At 36.9% G+C, this 18,469-nt stretch overlaps 3 protein-coding genes across 3 annotated transcripts in view; 2 read left to right on the plus strand and 1 right to left on the minus strand.

Annotated features, from left to right (window-relative positions):
- The window catches only part of LOC105163056 (GTP-binding protein SAR1A-like), a gene marked incomplete in the record, with an annotated part of 2,439 nt that extends 2,015 nt beyond the window's left edge, over window positions 1–424 (minus strand). The window contains 1 exon segment of the mRNA XM_011081265.2: window positions 144–424. Within this exon segment, the coding sequence (XP_011079567.1) occupies window positions 144–272 (129 nt within the window).
- On the plus strand, window positions 2,067–6,104 carry LOC105163058 (probable beta-D-xylosidase 2). The gene is made up of 7 exons (XM_011081266.2): window positions 2,067–2,570; window positions 3,510–3,791; window positions 3,896–4,065; window positions 4,167–4,264; window positions 4,346–4,696; window positions 4,774–5,187; window positions 5,274–6,104. Exons 1-7 carry the CDS (start codon window positions 2,172–2,174, stop codon window positions 5,873–5,875), a joined length of 2,316 nt encoding a protein of 771 aa, XP_011079568.1. The 5' UTR covers window positions 2,067–2,171; the 3' UTR covers window positions 5,876–6,104.
- On the plus strand, window positions 7,359–10,626 carry LOC105163059 (phosphatidylinositol 4-kinase gamma 5-like). The gene is made up of 2 exons (XM_011081267.2): window positions 7,359–7,583; window positions 8,248–10,626. The coding sequence occupies exon 2, from the start codon at window positions 8,558–8,560 to the stop codon at window positions 10,466–10,468; it is 1,911 nt and encodes a 636-aa protein (XP_011079569.1). The 5' UTR covers window positions 7,359–7,583; window positions 8,248–8,557; the 3' UTR covers window positions 10,469–10,626.

The raw sequence follows: 18,469 nt of genomic DNA on the forward strand, positions 1-18,469 counted from the left end.
CGGATCGGATACTGCGTCGGCTGATGCTGCACTAATCTCTGCACCAAACAAAAACTCCACCCAATCAATTCACCGAGATCCACTTACCAAACAAAACTAAAATCCTAAATAAAAAATAAAAAAAAAAAAAGCAAACAAACAACCTCATCCTTGAGCATGTGAAGGAGCGTAGTTTTGCCTGCATTATCGAGGCCGAGGAACAAGATCTTAGCCTCTTTCTGCCACAACCCAAGAGAAGCCAATACGCCGTAAAACCAATCCAAGAGAAACATTTTGTTTGGATCGGATGCAGATTGCAATTCCGATAGATCTGGACTGCAATTTTCCTTTTACTTTCCCCTTTGTTTTTTTTTTTCTTCTTTTTTTTTAGGGGGTATTTTCCTTCACAGGTCTATGGAGAGAGGAGAATTTCAATTCGGTGGTGGAGTGAGGGCGACCTGGGCCCAATTAATTAATTAAATATTATTATTTATATTTGCCTGGATTTCGTGGTTCACGACTACACGTGTCGGTTCTAAGGATTATTTTTTACTTTGAAAATTGTTTTTATATTAGGCACTAGAAAAGAGGTACTGTAGGCGGTAATAAATGAAGAGAAGGGAGTTTAAGTATAATAATGAAATTAAAACGAAAGGAGGTAAACAGAAATAACCATATTTAGAACACTCATATCTGACATGGTCCACTGCAAAAACCTTGAAACAAGAGAATTCTGACAATACAAGTGGGCTGACCCAGATGCTCTCGTCGTGGGCCTGAAGCTGTGGAATTTTGCTCTCATTGTGGGTCCATCCAGGGGAAGTTCGATACCCAACCCAGCCCAATACATTCCTAAACTGGTCAAAATTATTATGTTGTTTGGTTATAAATTTTATCCAGTGACATTGATTGGAAAAGAAATACTTATTTGGGTTGCTATTCAACCTGAATGTTGAGAATAATTTCTGTACACAGCCAAACAGAGAATAAACTAGCAGAGGTATAAATTGGGCTGTGTTCCAAGCTAAGTTAAAGCCCATTAGGTCCTTAAAAGAATTGATCTAAAGGATGGGTAACTACAAACTAAAAATGCTATAATATATTCATTACTTTTAATAATAAAAAAACGATCAATTAAACAATATAATATCTCAATAATTAGTTTATCTAAATTCAGAGAATATTTTATAGTAATTAAAAATAGAGAATAAAATAAAATAGTAATTAAAAAGTGAGACAGGGGACAGGATTTTTGTAGAAACAAACAATATTGGGTTATCCTGAACTTGAACTGACACACCAGGCAACTTGCGTCACTCTCTGAATTTCAATTCGCCAATCCAATGACCAATGAGAATATGCCACTCCGTGCCCAATAAGAGCTTGCCACGTGCCATCTAAAACAACTTGTAGCCCACACACCTACTATACTATTACTAGCATTGTTTTGCACAATCTCTCTCTCACATTTCATCTCAATTACTTTTATCATCTTCAAATTTAAACAACTGTTTCCTCGCTTTTATGCCCCATTATATCTCAAATCAAAGCATGTAACTGCTTCCCTTAATTTGATAACTATATTCATCATTTAATTCATTTGAGTTTAATCCAACTCAAAATTTCAATTCCTGTCTATACCTACAAACTCATAAATGTATTTGAGTTAATGTGATACTTAAACAAGTATAATGTTGCTTAACTTTAGAATTAAAGGATGCTTAAATACCGCCTTTTTTTTATTTTAATGGATATTAAATTTGAGAAAAGAATTTGAAATATAACTTCAAATTATTTAATTTAAAAACAAAATACAACAACTTTAAAGAGAAAATTGAATCCAAACAAACAATTACTAATATAGAATGCTTTACAAAGAAACAAATAGCAACTGCCCACTCTTATTATCTTGACTTGCAACTTGCCCCAAAACCCGATAGGTTTTTCACCTAGTAAATTTAGCGCATCTACTTTTATCCTTTACTTGCAACTTGCACGATTTACCCTTCCCAAAAAGCCCAAAAGCGCTAAACACTTGAATAACAACATCATGGACAACCATTCGCAAACCTGCTCGCCTACATCATCACCGCCCATACACATTCATAAATCTCACTTATATATAAACCCACTTCTCGCTATACTACTTTCCCATATTCCTCAGCCTTATACCAAATTCCCTTCAAGAAATCATGAAGGGAAACACGACTTTTTCCTTTATTCTTCTCTTGTTGCTATTGGCTGTTCTGACAACAGCGGGAGCAGGCCTTCCATTCGCCTGCGACCCCAGAGATTCAGCAACCCATACTTTACCCTTTTGTACAACAGGTTTGCGTATAGAAGAGAGAGTAAAGGATTTGATCGGGCGGTTGACATTGCAAGAGAAGGTTAAGCTGCTAGCCAACAATGCCGCCGCCGTGCCTCGCCTGGGGATCAAGGAGTACGAGTGGTGGTCGGAGGCGCTTCACGGCGTCTCCAATGTAGGTCCGGGGACTAAATTCGGCGGCGAATTCCCTGGCGCCACCAGCTTCCCGCAGGTCATCACTACCGCCGCCTCATTCAATGTTTCATTGTGGGAAAAGATTGGAGAGGTAACATCACACCATCCTTAATGTTATGATTTGAAACTTTTCAGTTGATCCGAGTTTGTGAAAATCGATGCAAGAGTTAATGTGATTTTTGGTACTTTGGAGGTGGAGTATGGGAACATTTTGGTTTAGGCAACTGCATGAGAAGTCTTGGTGGATCTGTGTGCCGTGCTAGTTATAGTAATAACCTCTCCTAATTAGTATATCTAAATCTCGGGCGTGTACACTTTCTAATTTATGTATTTTACAAATTAAGAAAATGATGAAATTAATTATTTTATATTTATACTACTGACATTATATAATATTACTCTTTCAATAACATAGTTTCATGAAATGCACGCTTTTCTAGGTTTTGCTATGTACTTGTCGCTTTTATCAATGACGATCTTTACTTATTCAACTTTTTACTCATAACAAAATGGTACTAATTCATAAAAAATTATGTTAGAAATCAGGAAATTATAATTTAATTCAGTTTTTGCTAAATTTAAGCTAATCATATATAAAAATAATATTTTTAATGCATGATTGATGTATAATCTATAAATATAATCAATAACATAATATATCATAAATTATATAATTAATTTAATTCAAACAACCTGACATGAATAGAAATTCTCTAAAAAAAAAAAAAACCATTTTGATTCTTTTGATAACATATCTTAAATAGTATCAAATATTAATCCGTAGTGTCTTTTTCTCAATGGGTTGATATAACAGGTCATGACGCTTTTCAAAAAGGATTATTCTATTGAATTTAAAATGATATCACTTTGGAACTTATGCGGGGAGCAAAGTCACACACTCTTATCTAAAATGCAAATTGATAAACAAAGTAGGAGGGGATTAGACAACATTTAAAGCTCAAAGTTTCTTTTGCAAGTTGCAACCAATCGGATGGGCCCATAATGAAAAAACATGGGCTTTTCTCCGCAGGTGGTGTCAGACGAGGCCCGCGCAATGTACAATGGCGGGATGGGGGGGCTCACTTATTGGAGCCCCAACGTCAACATATTCCGCGATCCAAGATGGGGCCGGGGACAGGAAACTCCCGGCGAGGATCCGGTGGTCGCCGCTAAATATGCGGCGAGCTATGTTAGAGGTTTACAGGGGACAGACGCTGGCGGCCGGCTGAAGGTGGCGGCGTGCTGCAAGCATTACACGGCCTACGACCTCGATAACTGGGCCGGAGTTGATAGGTTCCACTTTAATGCAAAGGTATAGAATGTCTAGTCATTCGCTGCTTCGTTGTGCGCATAGTACAGTACGTGTTACTTTTTCTCTTTTTCCAATGAGACAATTGACATTGACAAATTACGCAGGTAAGCCAACAGGACATTAAAGATACATTTGATATCCCATTCAGAAGTTGTGTAATGGAAGGTAAAGTTGCAAGTGTGATGTGTTCCTACAATCAAGTTAACGGCGTTCCCACCTGCGCTGACCCCAAACTTCTCCGGGGAACAGTACGAGGCTCTTGGCGTCTCGACGGGTATACGCTTTCACTATGGTCTTTTTGACCAATTAAATGTCCAGCAATTTGCATACGTTTTGCACTCTATTTCATTTCTACTTTGGCGATCTTCGCTCTAGGTACATTGTCTCGGATTGCGACTCTGTGGGTGTGTTTTATGATAATCAGCATTATGCTTCAACTCCAGAAGAAGCAGTTGCAGATGCCATCAAAGCCGGTAAGTAAAATGGTTGACCTGCATGCATCCTCATTTACGTGTACTCCACATTTACATGATGTGTATGTTATATGATTTCAGGCTTGGATTTGGATTGTGGGCCTTTTCTCTCCGTACACACAGAGAATGCAGTACAAAGAGGCCTACTTAATGAAGCAGACATCAATCTTGCCTTGTACAATACAATTACAGTTCAAATGAGGCTCGGAATGTTTGATGGAGAGCCGTCAGCGCAGCCATACGGCAACCTTGGCCCCAAGGACGTGTGCACTCCGGCCCACCAGGAGCTGGCCCTTGAAGCTGCTAGACAGGGAATAGTTTTACTGAAAAATGAAGGCTCCGTGCTCCCTCTTTCACCCCGAAGACACCATCCTTATGCGGTCATCGGGCCTAATTCAGATGTTACTGTCACAATGATAGGCAATTATGCTGGTAATAACATATCACCACAATTAAGTCTTGTAGATATGTCCCATTGAAGTTTGGCTTATGCTTTTTTCCTTATACAGGTGTCGCTTGTGGATACACAACTCCATTACAAGGAATAAGCGCATATAGTAGGACAATTCATCAGCCAGGTTGTGCAGAAGTGGCTTGCGCTGATGATGCGCTATTTGGTGGAGCCATTCAGGCAGCCCGGCGAGCGGATGCAACCATTATGGTGATGGGGCTGGACCAATCCATTGAAGCTGAGTTCAGAGACAGGGCAGGGCTCATGCTACCAGGGCGCCAACAGGAGCTCATTTCTAAGGTTTCCGCCGCCTCAAAGGGTCCAACCATTTTGGTTCTAATGAGCGGTGGTCCAATTGATATATCATTTGCCAAAAACGACCCGCGAATTGCTGCAATTCTGTGGGTTGGCTATCCCGGCCAAGCTGGAGGAGCTGCAATTGCTGATGTCCTGTTTGGAACTCACAATCCAGGTAGAATAATCTTTTATATATCTTGCGTTGGGGGCATATTTGATTGTAATGGTTGAGATTGTTAATCTTTGTGTGGATTCATTTAGGTGGAAAGCTTCCCATGACATGGTACCCTCAAGAATACCTCAACAATTTGCCTATGACAACTATGGACATGAGGGCCGATCCATCAAGAAACTATCCCGGAAGGACTTACCGGTTTTACAAAGGCCCCGTTGTGTATCCTTTTGGGCACGGAATGAGCTACACGAGTTTCGTCCACACTATAGCAGATGCGCCAAAGGTAGTGTCGGTTCCTGTTGACGGGCGGCACCATTCCAACACGACCGTTGTCTCGAGCAAGTCGATCCGAGTGACTCATGCTAGATGTAATAGGCTATCACTTGTTGTAAGCGTGGATGTGAGAAACACGGGTTCAAAAGATGGCTCCCACACGTTGTTGGTCTTCTCAACACCACCAAGGGGACTTGGGGCGCCGCACAAACAACTTATCACGTTCGAGAAAGTAAAGGTGGCTGCAGGAGGGCAAGAGCGGGTGCCTATCAAGATCCATGTTTGCAAGTATTTGAGTGTGGTGGATGGAGCTGGAGTTCGAAGGATTCCAATGGGAGAGCATGCGCTTCATATTGGGGACATTAGGCATGCTATTTCCCTCGAGGCTCAAACTCTAGGAGTGATCAAATCATGACCAATTTGTCCATGGGAATATAGAGGAGGTCAATGGAAAGCAAAAGACTTCAAACTTAGGAAACAGAGTAATCTGTGTCTAATTCTTTTTGTTAAACAAATTACATTCTCCTATGTTTGTGGCAACTATATTCCAAGATGCAACAGTAGGGTATGGTTGTAACTCATCCTCAAGCATATGGAGGACTTGGAAAGATATGTAATCTTATTATTACCCCTAGGACTCAGAATTACGAGAATACAGCAATATGGACATATGTCCAACATTGGGATTTAGGGGTTTACCAAGAAAATTTTCTTAAACCTAAAAGTTAAAACTGGACTGCCTCTAGTTTTCCCCTCCATCGCCGACACTAAAATCCAAATGTTTATTGTACAGGGAAGTGCATATCAAATTTTCTATTGCATAATTTATTCTATCTTCTATGTCATTTAGCATACATTAACTTGTGCTTTTTTCCTTTTTTTTTTTTTTGATGTAGTATACGTAACTTATGCTGAATGAAACAGAAGGTGGTGGGGAATTGAGAGAAGAAATCGGGGCTTCTTCGTGATTGTGAAACATTAGCATTTCAACAAGTGTTGTAAGTAGAGCCAGCCCAAAGAAAAAACACTTTTTAAGTGCACAAGGATGTGATCCACGTCGCATTTAGCTTATCAAGCCCAACAACCCCTATACACCCAAACCCAAAACATGTCGTAGCAACTACTTCAATACTTGATCCATAGATAGTAGGAGAGTTTTGGAGCACCCACCCCACATCCCCTCCCACCTCTAGCTTTGTGATTAGTTTAGCGTAAACGCTGCTTAAGACCTTCACAAGGCTGAAAAAAGGTAGTTGTGTTCCAAAGGCTGATTGGGGACGGGGCTCCGTGCATTACTTCTTATCAACATATTCTATTTTATTTTCTCAAATAAATATTCATTTTTTTTCTTTTTTTTTTTAATATCTAGGTTTTTCCATTTTCTCTAAAAGAATGAATACCTTACATTTCCTTAAATATATAACTGATTTACAAACTGCACTTCATAACAAGTTCGAGTTTATGGGTTTGAATCTTATTGAATGTGTTGGTGTTCATAACAAGTTCTTGTGAATCATTGTAATTTGTTTATAATCATATTGATGTAATAGTTAAATTGAAATTTATTATAATTTATTGTTTTACTATTATTAGTATGTTGATGTATTGATTGGATGGATATAATGCGAAAATAAAATGTTATAAATTGTCTATATATATCATGAAACGAATGAAAGTATAAAATAATTATAATTTTTGTTTTAATATAAAAATGAAGGCAGAAGAGAAGGGTGAAGTGTTGGAATTCAAAAGTAAACGAATACAGAAAAAGTAGAAGAATTGGGGGAGAACGTAGAACTCCATTTCAGCAAAATATCTCTGTAATTTCAGTTACAGTTAAGAAGATGAAGAAGAGAGATATATATACACATATATAGTCATATATCCATATACGGATATAGAGTGAGGAAATAAGAACTAGAGAGAGAAAGAGAAGGGAAGCGCACAGCAAGAAAAGAAGACGGCAATACTGTGATCAAGTCCTCGTCGTAAACCTTTTGGTTGTCTGTTGTTCCGGCCGTTGGACTGTTCGGATTCTTTCCAATGGTTGTACCGACGATCTTGCAGTAGTTTACCGGAACCGGCGAAAGAAAAGGAGGAGTGTCTTCAGATCCGGCTTTCTGGTGAGTTGATTTGCGCAGTTTAGGTTTCATTTTGTTGGTGTTTTTGCGGATTAGCTTTCTGGCTAATGTGGTTGCATGTGTAATTTCTTTAACCGTAATGGACGGATTTTTTGTTTTGTTTGAGCGAAATTCTCACTTTATGTTGATAGGATTAAGTTTAGCGTTATTGATATGTGGAAATGTGTTGTGTTAAAGGTAATTGGGGATTAGATTGTGGAATCCATTAATTACCGAATCAAGATTTAGTGGATTACCGTTTTTCTTCGTCAAGAGTTTGCGCTCGCCTGAGGTTTGTTGTGAATAATGTTGCGTAGATAAGTAGTGCTTGCTTGCTGCTTGGCCGGGGCTTCATCTGGTGTAAATGGGTTTAATCTATCTGATTATAGAAACTTCTTTTGCTTTGGAGAAGGAATTGAAGAAGTCGAAGAAATCTGTTCTTGTTTACGCAGTTCTTGGTTGTGAGAGAGTGTGTTTTGTGGAAGTTCTAGTTAGCTTGCATCATTACTAGCATTTAGTTATTTTTCATGTTTTGAGATCGGGGAGAGAAATCTGGAATAAATGATGGTGTTGTTTCAGGGCGTGGTGATATTTTTTAATTTTCAAGTTGATAGAATTGTTATACTGTAACTTCTCTTATTTGACTTGGACCTTGTTTTACTTTCAGATGTGGCGTGAGGCTTAATTGTAATCATCCCATGGCTCTCTCAAAGGACTGATCGTCGAATCTCTCTCTTCCTCTGCTTTGGTCTTCTAGTACATCCTTGCTGTAATTCATCTGGGTTCCAATAGTCTTGGACTGATTTAGATCTTGATTTGCCGATTGATGATTATTATTGGTACAGACATATTTCTGGTTCTGTTGCATTCGGCTTCAAAGTTTGGCGTTCAATTGAGAGTGCGGGGAAAGCTCTCTCCTGTCGCCATCTTGGTTGCCGGCTGTGAGAAGAACCATCGGTGGTCATTTTCTACCTTTCATGTCTCATAACTTGGATAGCCCTGTTCAGACCCAGATGGCTGTGGCAGCTTTCAAGAATCCACTTGGAAGTGGGGAGTATCACGGAACTAATAGAATGGAAGGGAAACCAACCTGCAGGAGACGCGTTTTTGTACAGACTGAAACAGGATGTGTGTTGGGGATGGAGTTGGATAGGAGCGACAATGCACACACTGTGAAGAGGAGACTGCAGCTTGCCCTAAATTTCCCCGTTGAGGAGAGTTCTTTGACATTTGGGGATATGATTCTTAAGAATGATCTCAGTGCCGTTCGAAATCATTCCCCTCTCCTGCTGACAAGGAATTTGATGCACAGAAGTTCCTCAACTCCGTGTTTGTCTCCCACTGGTAGAGACATACAACAGAATGATCAGAGTGGGCCCATTGAAATTTTGGGCCACTCAAATCGCTTTGCCAAGACCAAACAACTTGTAAAGGAAATTGTCAAGGCAATGAAGAACGGGGTCGATCCGCTCCCTGTTCATAGTGGGCTTGGAGGAGCATATTATTTCAGAAATGTCCGAGGTGAGAGTGTTGCCATTGTGAAGCCCACCGATGAAGAACCGTTTGCACCAAACAACCCAAAGGGCTTTATTGGTAAAGCTCTTGGGCAACCAGGTTTAAAACGTTCTGTGAGGGTGGGCGAAACAGGGTTCAGAGAAGTAGCTGCTTACCTTCTCGACTATGACCATTTTGCAAATGTGCCACCTACTGCACTGGTCAAGATCACTCACTCGGTCTTCAATATTAATGATGGCGTGAATGGAAACAAGCCTCAGAAGAAGAAACTTGTCAGCAAGATTGCATCCTTCCAACAGTATATTCCACATGATTTTGATGCAAGTGACCATGGAACCTCAAGTTTCCCTGTGTCTGCTGTGCATCGCATTGGGATTTTAGATATTAGGATTCTTAACACAGATAGGCATGCGGGTAATCTTTTAGTTAGGAAACTTGATGATGCAGGGAGATTTGATCAAGTGGAACTGATCCCCATTGATCATGGCCTTTGCTTGCCTGAGAGTCTGGAAGATCCGTATTTTGAGTGGATTCATTGGCCTCAGGCTTCCATCCCTTTCTCGGACGACGAACTTGCATACATAGCAAATCTTGACCCGACTCGTGATTCAGAGATGCTTCGAAGTGAGCTCCCAATGATTCGAGAAGCTTGCTTGCGCGTCTTGTTCGTCTGCACAATTTTCCTTAAGGAAGCTGCTGCATATGGGCTGTGTCTTGCTGAGATTGGACAGATGATGAGTAGGGAGTTTCGCAGTGGTGACGAGGAGCCCAGTGAGCTTGAGCTTATATGCATCGAGGCAAGAAGACTTGTAGCTGAGGAAATGTTCTCTCCCAAGGGTGAAGCAGACTTTGATGAGTTTCAATTCGACATTGATTGTGAAGATGGTGGGCGTGAGCCTAACCCATCTGAAGGCTTGGTGGCAACACCGTTCCATTTTGGATTTGGAAGTGTTAATGGCCGTAATCCACTTTCTAAACTAGAAGAATGCATTGAGGAGGAAGAAGAGGAAGGTGAAGGAGAAGAGAAGGGTTTAGTTAGTCTTCCAACTCTAGCTAAGGGTCCAAGTATTTCTAAGCTTTCTATGTCACTGAAAAATACGAGTCTAGGTGGGAAGAACCAGAAGTTCCCAAAGTTTGCAGGAGCCAAACCAGACAATGGCTATCTTGCTAGTTCATCATCTGGCCACATCAGTGCAAACGAGCAGCTCCCGGCAAGTGTCAGCTTTGTGAAGCTAGCAGACATGAACGAGGAAGAATGGGGACTGTTTTTGGAGAAATTCCAAGAGCTTCTTCATCCGGCCTTTGCCGAGCGAAAGTGTATCACACTCGGCCAGAGGCAGAGACAGAGGCTTGGGACTTCTTGCCAGTTTTGAGAGTTGAGGTATGACTACCATATGTTGCTGTGATAGATGAAAAGAATAAGACTGAGCTCGTTGAGCTGAGGGACATAGGGTAGATTTGGTTTGTGAGTTCTCCCTGAAGTCATACTAGGAGTAAGAGGCTGCGATTTGTACATATTCTTTGGATGCAGCTGAATGAAAAAAACATGTGTCTGATGTATGCCCAGTCTTGTGACAATGCGTACAAGATAAAGTCCTTCTGTCCACATAAGTTCTCTTCTTATTTTGGAACCTGTCACCACTATTTCTGCCGTCCTTTGATGTAAATTGGTAAGCCATCTGCTGAGGAAGCGCACCAACTTCAGTATTCACTTGCCTCTGATTCTCCACTGTGAACAACATGGCGAACGCTCGTTCCAAGGTTGGTAATGGATCTTGCATCAACAATTGGCTTCTTTCGTGGTCGAAAATCTCATGGAGTCCCATGAGAAACTGCATCAATTGTACATGTTCATTTCTTTCTTCTATCGCCTTATTCACGTCACAGGTACAACAGCCACAAGTACACCGCGGATTAGGCGCTAAACTTAGAAGCTCGTTCCAGAATTTCTTCAACTTAGTCACATAGGCTGTTAGTGATAGATCATGCTGTGCAATGGTGGATATCTCACGCTGGATCCGATATATCATCGGTCCATTACTTCTTCCGTATCGACTCTGTATCTCTAGCCAAAGTTCTCGTGACGAATTGACGAACATAAAAGATTCTACGATATCTCTCGAAATGGAGTTTCCAAGCCAAGATGTAACCAATAGGTCCACGCGGCGCCATTGCTCAAACGTCGTTGAACCTGTATCCGGCCTTGGAACCATCAATGGATTCTACGATATCTCTCGAAATGGAGTTCCATATCCAAGATGTAACCAATAGGTCCACGCGGCGCCATTGCTCAAACGTCGTTGAACCTGTATCCGGCCTTGGAAGCGTACCATCAATGAAGCCAAGCTTCATTTTTGTTCCTAAGGCGACATAGACGGAACGACTCCATGTTAGAAAGTTGGTGCCGTCCAGAGGTGAAGACGCCAGTGTTAAGCTGGAGTTTTCCGAGGGGTGAATATAGAGTGCTTCTCGTTCCAGCTGTTCTGTCGCAGCTCTGCTATTCAAACTTGAATCTGCCATATTTCTTCAGTATTGTGTTCAATGTAATCAATACGTATCCCAGAGACCTTCATATAGAAGGCTCTGATACCATGTTGGAATTCAAAAGAAAACGAATACAGAAAAAGTAGAAGAATTGGGGGAGAACGTAGAACTCCATTTCAGCAAAATATCTCTGTAATTTCAGTTACAGTTAAGAAGATGAAGAAGAGAGATATATATACACAAGCCACATCAGCTAACTACCAAGTAACAAACTAACAGCCTAGGCAATGAGGTGGCCCAATGAAATCAAGAATAAATGATGTAACAACCCACGTAGGCAACTCAGTAAAATACAAAGAAAGCGCATTCTCATAATGCGCTTTGTCCTTCACCCTGTATCCAAGAGTTCTTCAACGTCTGCTTCATTCTCATCAAGGTGTTGAAGCTGCTGCTGCTGCTGGAACTTAGATTGATGGTGAAGGTGATGACTAACTCCAATATGAAGTGTTTGAATACGTATATGAGTACATTATTACTACTACTACGCATAGGAATACATATGTTTATTTGTTGGAATAATATGCTGCTCACATCCCGTGCACTCAAACCTTATTCAATCCACACACACATCTGATCTCTGTAATTACTACTCAAACAATCCAAAACTATTGTTGACTTTGTGCTCCAAATCCCCCTCTGTCCCCTTTATTTCTTCATTCATTCTTTTTATTAAAAAAAAAAGAAAAGAAAATAAATATTTTAGTGGTAATATCTTGAAGAAAGAACATAAACTTTTTCGAATTTATTGTGAAAATAAACAGTTAAATATAGACAAAAAATGGTGGAGATAGAATAACAGTTCATCTCAATAATATTCCCATTTAAATCCTATAAGTTGATGAAGTCCATAAATAAATTAATAATATTAGTAAAAGTAATAAATTAAATTTCCAGAAAAACAGGAAGGGCAATGAACCAACGGAAATGAGGCTGGCAGTAGCAGTAGCAGTAGCAGTGTCAGTGTTGATGATGGTTTGTGGTTCGCACGATTTGGGCACATGGGGCACGTGAAATTTCACTCCGGCAAGCACGTGCACCCCACAGCAACCAACCCCCCCACTCAACTTTCACAGGGTTTTTAAGTTTCCAAGTTCACATTGGATGAAATGATATTCCCACCATTTTGATTGGTTCACAGTTAATCCACTGATCATTGTAAATCAAACCATTGGATTAATTAATAAATGAATAATTATGCCGTCAAAACAGAGAGAGAGAGAGAAGAAAACCTTATCTAATATACATTAGATAAGGGAATCTTTAGGAATTCACGTTCCCAATTGCCTCCTTGTGCTCCAACATGTCTTGAGAATGGGAACTTTATCCCATTCTTTAATTAAATTCATTAATGCATAAATTTTTCATTACAATTTTTTGTGAAATATAAAAGATATACGGGTAGTCATGCATTAAGAAGTCGAGTCAAGAGTTACTCCTTTTATTTTTAAGATAATTATCGCCCTTGGCCTCCTGTGGTTGTACGTTTATAATAATTTATTTTTAAAATAAAATAATTATAATTTCAAAACAGCGATATTACAAATTTTAAGAAAAAGTACCAAGAAATATTTAAAACTCTCAAAATAATACTCTATTATTAAAAAAAAAAAAAAAAAAAAACGCTATTGGGGTTTGGGGGGTGGGGGACTATTTATAAAAATTGAAAATGTACTATTTAATAGACATGTCCAATCGAAAAATATACTTGTAAAAAGTCATAATTTTTCATGCAAATGGACTCATTATTTCACCCAAAGAACATGCTATTTCACCAAAATAGAGGTATCACTTCAACAAAGGTTACACTACTTTGGTGATTAACACACATTCAATTGATTAGACAAAATTGGATGACGGCTGAACACCCTCAACAATCATCTTACGTGTTGGATATTCATAACCAGCCACTTATTATAATTATTTAATAATAATTTTATTAATTAATTTAATTTTTAAGTTTATCATCCAATCATTTTCTAACACAACTTAACATTAAATTCATTTTCATTTTCTATATATGTGATGTGTATAAAAATAAATTTTAAAATATAAATAACGTAAATGCATGTAATACAAGATACAATACTATTTTATGATAAAAGATGAGGGTTGATATATATAGTTGTTGAAATAATTATTTATTCTAAATTTCTTACAAATTTAGTAGTTACATGGGATTCCCATGATGTTGATTCATTTCCCTTTAAATAAGGATCTGGTCATTAGTATTATTATAATTAGATGGCGGATACACTTTATTTAACAATTTCAAAATTGCTGAGCTGGGCATTATTATCTTTCAACCACGTACAATCACATTTATTGCTATTAAGAATAAAATATGCCTAACTTACATTTTAAATTTTGTATTATTGGTATGAGAATGAGATCATCTATTATTATTTGTTTTTGGTAAGTTAAGTTATTTTTATAATAAAATTTCATAATATTAATAATAAAACCAATCAAGATGACAACTACTCCGAAATTATTATTATTATTTTTTAATATTAACATTACTAAGCATGCCAAGAATTAATCCTAAATTTTGCATTTGACTAATTGAGTTGGTCCTTTTATGTATGTTGATATTCTCTCTCTCTCTCTCTGTCTTTCTTTTTTTAAGTCATAATTATATTAATATTTTAATAAATTAAAAAATACATCAACTCGATTTATATATCAATATAATTAAAAATATAAAATAATTCATATAAATTAAGACAAACACATACACAAACTCTCAAATCCGTAATTCTGAACTAAGAGATCATTGGTCGCGTTTCCTCTCTTCAGATTTGTTGGATGGGATATATGTAAGAATCGAGTTGTCAATAAATAATTGAGCTTGTGCATATATGAAATGTATTACAAGAAATTAATAATATGCATGTTTAGTTAATTTGTTAGGGAGAGGTATACGTGGCAGGAGCTGATTATTGGATTTAAAATTGTGTAATTAAATTAATAATATAAAGTGGTTAGTTGTATTATATTGAAGTAAGTAGGTAGAGAATGTGAAATGAGGAGCGCAGGAAGGAAGAATAATGTTAGAATCTAAGGCAAAGGACTTCTCCTTCATGAAAGCTGTCTTGTAATATTACCAATATTTCAAACATTGATTGCCCCAAGCACAAACATGGAGAGACACTGCATGTGTTCCTTTCTACCTTAACCCCACTAACTACATCAAATCCCTTTTCTTGTATTATTACTACCTCTACATCCCATTGTGTATGTATAATAACTATTTTTTTATATTTTAAAATATATTATAATTAAGAATAAAATATATAAATTAATACTCAATAATTAAAAAAATAAAAAGAGAAAGAACAAAAAGTTTATATAAAAGAAATTAACTTATCAATTAATGCAAAACTTGGGTAGTTGAATAAAATAGTTATTTTATCGGTTGAATGATATTTTTTAAATCACAAAAAAAATGTGTAGGGATGTCAAAACTACCACTTTTTGTCTATAACACATATTTTTTTTATATAAAAATAATCTTTCACGTTTTAAAATATATTATGAATAAGAGTAAAATATATAAATCAATACATTATATTAAAAAAAACAAAAAGAAAGAATAAAAAGAAAGCTAATTTATTAGTTAATGTAAAATTTGAAATTTGAAAAAATTAGTTATCTCATTAGTTGAATAGTATTTTTTATTTTACAAAAAATTAATATAATAGTGTTATAAACTGTCTTTTGTGAGTTTGAAGGGTCTTTTTTTTTATATATTAATATAGATATAAATAATATCTATATATTTATACATAAAAAAACATGTCTTTACAGTGAAGGGTGGGGGGAGATATGTTTCAACATTTTTGGTTTAATTTGGCAATAAATATTAGTATAATATGATTGAAATAATTCATAATAATGATTTTACGCGCGGCAACTTTAAATATATGTTGAATTGTACTTGAAATTAATTACAACTTAAAATTATTGAGAATAAAGTAATTAATTGTTATCATGAATTGGGAATTCCCAACTTGCCATATGCTTCAATCCAAACATCCCAAATAATTCAGTCCAAACTTAAAAATGAATAAAAACTAGTGAATCTAATTCAATGTTGGATTACGGAATTCAATTCTTTGATATCTCGTACTCGATTGATGAACAGAGCAGTACTGTAATAATGTAAATAGGTGGACCCTACAGCCCATACGTACAATGGCTGGCTGGCTGCATACATACATAGATAGATGATTAGAGTGAACTAAAATGGGGTGCTTTCCAATCAAATCGGGGGCCCTTCTTTCTACAACCTGGAATCCTTAGCTGTATCAAGAATGTGGTTCTATGCCATTACCATACATCACTGCAACAAATCTACCTCTATCTTCAATGCCATGGTCCCCCCTCTTCCATTCCCTTTTCTATTTCCCAAACTGCTCATCTCTCCCCCTGCTCTTCTTCCTTTCTCTTCAATTACTTGTAAGAATTGTGGTTCAACATGTGAACTATCCACTCTGCATACAAAATCATGTTCCGACAACAACTATGGTACACACTAGCTATAGAATAATAGTAAGTATGATATAGGTCTTGATACTGGAAAATACATTAAATCAGCAAAGGATCAAAATGTTCTCAAACAACCCAAAAAATGCCCAAACATTTTATACATCAGTCTGTTTATTATGCGATTCGACCCATTTGATTCCATCACCCACTTGCACAACTATTAATTTGGCAATTATTTGACGATTGCACTACTGATACGTAGCATGTACCGACTCTACCACATAAAAGCCTATAAACACTTAAAGGGTCAATTTGACAAGTATGCATTTATTACACGAGATTGCATATATAAGTGCAGCCCCTTATAACCTCATACCCTAAACTGACTTAATTGTTGGTCCTCAACTAGCCTAACGAGTTTCGTGTGCAAGCCAATCATTCCCAATTTAACTCGAAATACTCGTCAGAGTCATACTCCGAATCGTTGTCAGGTCATCACCCAAATCAACTCTAGATCGCAGAGGACCTCGATTTAGATCAAGTCCTACTGTTGATATAACATGATTTTATGATAGTTGGTGTGTATAAAAAAACTTGATAATTATAATGTCATGATCTCACGAGGTTTAATTTAATTATATACAAACTTAACAAATTTTAAATATATATATATATATACGTGTATGTAATAAAATTGAGTGGTAACGAACATGAGATGATGAATTATAAGGTTTGTGGATGAAGAAAAGTTAGTGGGAAAATAGGGAAGTTGGAGTATTTGGTTTTTGGTTTTGTTTCCATAAAGGAGTAGATGAGATGAGAGAGAATGAAAAGGAAGAGTGATGAGTTGAGAAGCAGAAACCTGATTTATTAGGCGCAGCACATGTTTGGTCCTGTTGCCTCCTAATCATTCATTTCACGTATCAACTCATATTAATGAATGACTCATGATTTTATATCTATGTATGTATGCTCATTCATTCAAATACTGTCATAATAAGATGGGCCATTCACATAATAGTAAATCAACCATACCATATATATCTATCAAATTACATAAATACATTTCTTCGACAAAATATTTTTTTATTTAATTAAATACATAATAAAATTATTATAAATGGTTTGTGAATGTTCAAACGTACGGTGGAATGAGATGTGGTATTGCAATTGCAGTGAATGTTATGTCACAAAATGATAGTGAATTTATAAAAGTAGAAAAAATTGAATTCCAAGAATAGGATTGATTGGTATAACCAATGATTGTACTCAAATGGTTGTGGGACCACCTATGAGGTCATGACACGTGGAAGGTGCCTTGATGCATTTAGTGATGTGGCAAGTGGGGATGGACCTGGACCCCATCCACGAGAATGTAGGAACCTCCTTTATTTGTAAAGAAAGAATAATAAATGGGGTGTCTGTCTACTGTCCTAGTTTTTGTTTTTTATTTTTTATTAAAATTATAATGCATAAAACAAAATTACCAATAAATAATGCATATAAATTATAAATAAAATTAGAAAAACAAAAAAGATTCAAAATAGTGTGTAGTAGTGGTAGATGAATAGAGTTATTAGAAGAGGAAGAGATACCAATATTCATTGTTTGGATGGATATTGGTTTATAAATATTGATATATTGCGTATTGAAAATTATAATTATGTTGTATTGATTGATTTAAAAATATTTATATATTTAAAAGAAGAGAGAGAGAGAGAGAGAGAGAGAGAGAGAGAGAGGAAGAGACTTTAAGATAAAACCATCTCATCTACCTTTCTATCCACAACAATTCATGTGCACTCATTAATGAATTGGGATGAAATCAAAAGCAAAGGGGAAAGAAAGAAGCCTTCCAAAGCAAAGCACAGAAGAAAAGAAGAAAAAGAAAAGGGCAGCAAGCATATGAATCTTGTTGCTTACGACTTCCTCCTCACTTTCTTTTCTTCACCCCATAAATATGCAATTTTATCCTATCCTTTTATTATCGCTCAACTCCTATTAATGCTGCTCAACTTTTTTTTTTTTTTTTTTAGTACTAATGTAGTGTATATGTGTTGGACGTAAGAGTGTGCATAAGTCGGGTAGTGCGAATTAAGATAGTTCAAATCGAATACTTTAATTTTTGGATAATCATTTTAAATACTCGATCCTATCTTAAAACTTTTCAAATACATAATTATTTTATTTGTCTTCTTAGTAATGCCAAACAATTTAGCGACACAATCTGCCTCCGTCCTAAATACCCAGCCCTACTTGGACTTGGGCGTCAATATGATTTAAAGTCAATGTTACTATGCAAGAGTGCAAGTTCTTAAAGCATAAATTTATGAAAAAAAACT

Source organism: Sesamum indicum, linkage group LG6, assembly GCF_000512975.1.
Source record: "Sesamum indicum cultivar Zhongzhi No. 13 linkage group LG6, S_indicum_v1.0, whole genome shotgun sequence".
Lineage (NCBI taxonomy): Eukaryota > Viridiplantae > Streptophyta > Magnoliopsida > Lamiales > Pedaliaceae > Sesamum > Sesamum indicum.

What these genes read in the sequence shown, in the direction of transcription:
- LOC105163058 (XM_011081266.2), top strand. Translation starts at nt 2,172, where the DNA reads ATGAAGGGAAACACGACTTTTTCCTTTATTCTTCTCTTGTTGCTATTG. An exon ending in GGTTCCACTTTAATGCAAAG is followed by an intron (nt 3,792 to 3,895) that starts GTATAGAATGTC and finishes CAAATTACGCAG; the next exon opens with GTAAGCCAACAGGACATTAA. An exon ending in GTTTGGAACTCACAATCCAG is followed by an intron (nt 5,188 to 5,273) that starts GTAGAATAATCT and finishes GGATTCATTTAG; the next exon opens with GTGGAAAGCTTCCCATGACA.
- LOC105163059 (XM_011081267.2), top strand. Translation starts at nt 8,558, where the DNA reads ATGTCTCATAACTTGGATAGCCCTGTTCAGACCCAGATGGCTGTGGCA.